The following is a 6231-nucleotide window of genomic DNA, read 5'->3' as shown; positions in this document are numbered from 1 at the left end:
ATAATAATTATTAGGGTCAATTATAGAATCATTTCCTAATTTTGCATAATTAATTAATTAAATACCTTAATTAACGGTGCGGGTTCTTACATAAGCCAAAGATTTTTTTTTTAAATATAGGTCAGACCAGACTTATAATTTGGGGCTTACGCAGGCTAATAGACCAGGCCATACCCAATATTTTTTTACACAGGTCTAGCCTATTTAAGTCAAAGCCTAGCCTAACCTAGCCTATTTACACCCCTAAATATAATGTTGTAAGATGTAACATAGGTTATGTTGTAGACTAAAAAAAAGGTGGGGCCTACTTCAAAAACAAATTCTCTCTCCAGAACAAAGTGGGCCCCATATTTTTTTGAGTTTGTAACATGACCTATATAGCATCCTATAACATTATACTCATATTTCCCAATATATATATAGGTAGGATATTATAACAATCAATTAGTGTTACTACCAATCAATTTTACCGTTAGATCGATTATGTTGATCCAACGGTTATATTTATTTCTATCTTTGTATGGTTATGATTCCCCATATTTAATGTTTTCGCATTAAATATGGGGAATCATAATCATACAAAGGTGAAAATAAATATAAAGCATTAAATATGGGAAATCATAACCATATAAAGACGGAAATAAATATAACTGTTGGATCAACATAATCGATCTAACAGTGAAATTGATTGGTAGTAACATTGGTAGTAACACTAATTGGTTGTTACAATATCCTTCCCCATATATATATATATATGGGGAGGGTTCTTTTGACTCTAGAAAAGTCTTACTCCCCATCTCAGCCGTTGATGGTCGAAAATCAACGGTTGTCATTTATAGCGTAATTAATAATTAATTAATTAATATAACTTCCTAAACTATAACCGTTGGATGGACGGAAATCAACGGCTAGGATAGGGAGTAAGACTTATAAGTCTTACTCTGGAGTCAAATGATTTCTCTCCTATATATATGTATATATATATATATATATATATATACGATTTTATAAGAGTTATGTTGTAGGAAAAGTGATTGTGTAATGTTATAGAGATTTGTTTTGCGTGCCTTAGTTTTTTTTTTTTCAAAAAGTGTGGGCCCCACAAAATGTTGTGTGTGTAGGAAATTTTTTCGTGTCATGTTAAATGACAAATGCAAACCCCATATATATATATTTATATATATGGTAAAATCATTTCTGCAGTCGCTTTACGTACAACAATGACAGGTGTATGATTATCATTCCTCACATTTAATGCTTTCATCCTTTGTATGGTTTTGATTCCCCGCATTTAATGCTTTCAAGTATATATGTGGCAAGTATTTGATTGGTGCACATACAGCAGCTGCAGAAATGCAAACCCCATATAGGGGTGTGCAAAAAAACTGGTTCACTTGCCCTGCCCTTGCTCTGACCTTGACCTGACCCATAAATACCTATTTTTTTTAACTGGTTTAAATACTGACCCACTTTTATTTGGATCAGTTTTAGATCTGACTTGTTTTAATAATGACCTATTGACCCAAAACTTGACCGATACCTATTACGTGAAAAAAAAATCACAATTACATTAAAAGAAAAGTTTTAACGTAAAATCATTACGTCAAAAATTTTTACAGAAATTATTTCCATCAAAATTTTTGACGAAAAATATTTTCATCAAAATTTGTGACTAAAAACATTTTAGTAAAAAAATTTGACGGAAAAAATTTTTTGTCAAATTTTTTTATGGAATCTAAATTTCGTCAAAATATTTCACAAAAAAACATATTCATCAAAAATTTCGACGAAACACATTTTTATAGAAATTTTTTGAAGGAAAACAATTTCATCAAAATTCTTTACAGAATTCAAATTTCGGTGAAAGTTTTCGACGAAAATATTTTCGTTAAACTTTTTGACCAAAAAAAATTTTCGTCAAAATTTTTAGCGAAACACATTTTCATCGAAAATTTTCAACAAAATAATTTCGTCAAGTTTTTTGATAAAAAATATTTCGATCAAAATTTTCAACGGAACACATTTCTGTCAAAATTTTTGGTAAAATTTTTTGACAAAAAGTATTTCGATAAATAATTTTGTCGGAAAAAATATTCTGTCAAAATATATTTAGAGAATCTAAATTTCGTCGAAAGTTTCGAAAGAAACATTTCCCTCAAAACAATTTCCATCGAAATTTTTGTCAGAACACTTCCCATCGAAATTTTGAACGAAAAACATTTCGTTAAAATTTTTGACTGAATTCTTTTTTCGTTTAAAACTTTTGATGGAGGAAATCATTTTCGTCAAAACTTTTGACGGAAACTAAATTTCGATAGAAAATTTATTTTTGTAAAAAATTTTATTAGAGAAAAATTTTTGTCGCTTTTCGACAAAAAATATTCCGACGAAAAAATAATTGTGACGAAATTTTTGTCGTTTGCAACGTAAAAATTTCAACGAAATTTTGTGACGAAACCAAGTCAAAAATGGGTCAGGTCAGATTTGACCCACTTTAGAAACCAAGTCAGACCCACATCAGAAACCAAGTCAGGTCAGATCCGACCCGGTTCTGAACTTGTTCAAAAAAATCCAAACCAAGTCAGACCTGATTTTGATCAAATTAAAGCGGGTCGGGTCAAATTACCTGACCTACAAAAATCAAGTTGGGTCGAGTCGGCACAAAAACCTGACTCGACCTGACCCATGCACAGCCCTAACCCCATATAATAAAAAAATATTTCTACAACCACTTTAGATAAGGTTATCTACATCTATCCAAAAACTACATCGTTTAAATTAATGAAGGTTGTTTCTATAATTTTAGGTGAATTAATGAAGAGTGTTTCAGTAAAATTCATATGATAAATAAATAAAGAAAATTATGGAAACACCCTTCATTAATTCACCTAAAATTATAGAAACACCTTTCATTAATATAAATGACGTAATTTTTGGAGTAGCTGTAGATAACCTTATCTAAAGTGGCTGTAGAAATATTTACCTTATATATATGTATATACATATATATGTATATACATATATATGTATATATGTATATATATACATATATATATATACACATATATACATATATACATATACATATATATATATATATATATATATATATATATATATATATATATAGATATACATACATATATATATGCATGCATATATATATGCATGCATAGATATACATACATATATATATGCATGCATATATATATATATATGTATGTATATCTATATATCTATATATGTACATATATATGTATATATACATATATATATATACATATATATGGTTATGTTTATCTCATTTTACATGAGATAAATAACGTTCATACACACACAAAAAAGGATTGGGTCTCACTTTTTTTTCTCTCTTCTTATATGTGGATCTCACTTATAATTTTATTTTTATAACATTAGGTAACTTTTTTCCTACAACATAAGAAAAGTATTTTCATATATATATAGGGTTTGTTTTTTCTAAAGTTACTTTATATAACTTTATTTAATGTTCATTGAAACGACGTCGTTTTGGGGCATAAATTATGGTATTTTTGTATTTTTAATTTATTTCAGGGTTATAATAGTCTTTGTCATTCTAATTTTTTAATTTTTCAACTTCAAAACAACGTCGTTTCGAAGAACATTAGACAAATTTATCTAAAGTAACATTAGATACTTTTTTCCCATATATATATCGAGAGAATGAAAGTTGAAACTATCTCGATTCAATAAATTATTTATTAAAGTGCTTTAAATTAAGGAAACGAAGGCGAAATGAAAAGTACTTACGGCAAAAAAATTAATTTATTGCAAATTAAATATTTTTATTACAAATTTATTTTTATTTTCAGATTATTTATGAGTGTATTGCAGGATGTCATGCCTGATAAATGTATAAATGTATGATCGTTTTTTATTGTCCAATTAAACTGCAACGTAATATGAACGTATGATACTAGCTAAAATAAGTACATGACATATCTCAAACAATAACATTTCGATAATTTACATTTTAACATGAAAACAATAAAAAATATAATTATAAATGTAAATATTAAATAATAAATTCATCAAAGAATAATTATTTGTCACTTCACTTGATATATTTTTTAAACTTGATATGTATTTTAATAATAATTACGTCTTACCTTTTGTCAAAAAGAAAACTATAGGCATGAGGAATAGACGAACTTCACTTACCATGATAAATAGACCAAAAGAAAGGAAAGGCATGAAGGAAATACTCTCAGGCCTCTTTGGTGTGATGTATAAGGCCCGATAATATAAGCTTATACTATATGTTATGACTTTTTTAGTTGTTTGGTGTGACGATTGTATAGTATAAACTTATATAGCTGGATTCCTTTATACATCAAAATGATGTATAACTTAATTAGGTCTAAGAAGGTAGGATTAGGCCTGATAAGGGGTTGATGTATTAACTAATGCAATTCTCAAGAATTAATATATTATTTTAATATTAGTATATTAAAATAAAAAATAATTTTTCAATATATAGTTTTCTAAAATATTGGAGATTTTTATTTTTATAAAAATTAATATATTTTTGGACACACTGATCAACATATTTCTATAAAAAATAATATTATCTAATATATTTGTAAGAATTATATAAATTCATTATTAAAAGGTATTTTTGACAAAAATATTTAATTTTAACCTATCTAGTATTAGAATGTATTATCAAACATTAGATGATATTATCTTATACAATATATTATTTTATATAATATCATGTCAAACGCTAGATAGTATTAAAATTTAAACAGGTCTTATACAATCGGGTCTTAAACTATCGGGTCTTAAACTATCAGGTCTTATCATATACTATGTATCAAACATGCCCTCATTGTGCATTCATTCATCAAACATCTCTTTGCAATTTCCATACTAACAAGGTCACGCCTCTTACATGAGTGACTCATGATTGCGTTACGCCTTTTTGAGGCGTAGTTGGTGTGACGTCTTTTTTAGACGTGTTCTTATAGGGTATGATGCCTCTGACGTCTTTTTTAGACGTGTTCTTATAAGGTATGATGCCTACATTGGACGTGACATCCTGCAATACACTCGTAAAAAATTTGAAAACATCAATAAATTTATAATTTTTATTTAATTTGCAATAAATTAATTTTTTTGCTAAGTCTCAACTTCTCAATATTCATTGAAAATTCACCAATGAACGGCACGTGATCATCTTACAGATTAAGGGCTTTATTGTAAAATCACATTATAAGGGCTCGTTTGGATGAGTTTTTTTTCCTTCAAAAGTTACTTTTTTTCAAGAAAAAAAGCACTTCTTGTTTTTAGTTCATTTGGATGTCTGATTTTAAAAAAAGAAGTCACAAAAAAATTAAAAATCTACTTTTTTTCATAAGCTAAAATTTATAACTTCCAAAAAAAATAGAAGTTAAAAATTAAATATTTTTTTCAAAAATCAAATATTTTCAAGAAGGGTAACCAAACGGGCTCTAAGTCCCGATGTCCTTGACATCTGTTTCCCAATCAGTATCGGTGTGTCTCACTATCACAAGTTGTTGAGTGTTGTTTTGACTCTCCAACTGAAAACTCCATCCACTGATTGGTTGGTCACTTTGCGATGGGCAAAAAGGTAAAATGGAGCTGGAGCTCGGCGCTAATCGGAGCAGCAACGGCGGTGGCAGCGACGGCGGCGATATCCGCAAAACCCAAGGACCCAACCTTCCACCTCATATCCATCAAGTTCACCGCCCTTAAGCTCAACCTTCCACTCCTTGACGCCGAGCTACTCCTCACCGTCCACGTCACGAACCCTAACATCGCCCCTATCCACTACTCCTCCACCACCATGTCCATCTTCTACCAAGGCTCTCTCCTCGGCTCAGCTCAGGTCGAAGCCGGTTCTCAGCCACCACGCTCCTGCCAGCTTCTCCGCCTTCCCGCCCGCCTCCACGGCCTCGAGCTCGCTCACCACGCAACTAGCTTCGTCGCCGACTTCGCTAGGCGCGAGATGGTGCTCGACGCCGCCGTCGACATCGCTGGCACCGCCAGGGTTCTCTGGTGGGACCATAAGTTTAAGGTCCACGTGGATAGCCGCGTCACCGTTGATCCTGTCTTTCTTGATGTCATTGATCAGGAAAATAACTCCGAACTTGAAGTCTTCACCGCGGCATAGCCAAAGTATGAGTATTTGAGATGTAAAATTGTAAGCATTGGAATTATTTATTTCTT

General features: G+C 30.5%; 1 protein-coding gene across 1 annotated transcript; it reads left to right on the top strand.

Annotated features, from left to right (window-relative positions):
- The first annotated feature begins 5560 nt into the window (after positions 1–5560).
- Positions 5561–6231, top strand: LOC133316379 (uncharacterized). The gene has a single exon (XM_061518122.1). The coding sequence runs from the start codon at positions 5621–5623 to the stop codon at positions 6173–6175; it is 555 nt and encodes a 184-aa protein (XP_061374106.1). The 5' UTR covers positions 5561–5620; the 3' UTR covers positions 6176–6231.

This window comes from Gastrolobium bilobum, unplaced genomic scaffold (genome assembly GCF_033153095.1).
Source record: "Gastrolobium bilobum isolate Gb01-03AN ecotype WA unplaced genomic scaffold, APGP_CSIRO_Gbil_v1 utg682, whole genome shotgun sequence".
In the NCBI taxonomy this organism is placed as follows: Eukaryota; Viridiplantae; Streptophyta; class Magnoliopsida; order Fabales; family Fabaceae; genus Gastrolobium; species Gastrolobium bilobum.
Note: the sequence above shows the minus strand (reverse complement) of the source record. Positions and strands in the feature narration are given on the sequence as shown.

What these genes read in the sequence shown, in the direction of transcription:
- LOC133316379 (XM_061518122.1), top strand. Translation starts at nt 5,621, where the DNA reads ATGGGCAAAAAGGTAAAATGGAGCTGGAGCTCGGCGCTAATCGGAGCA.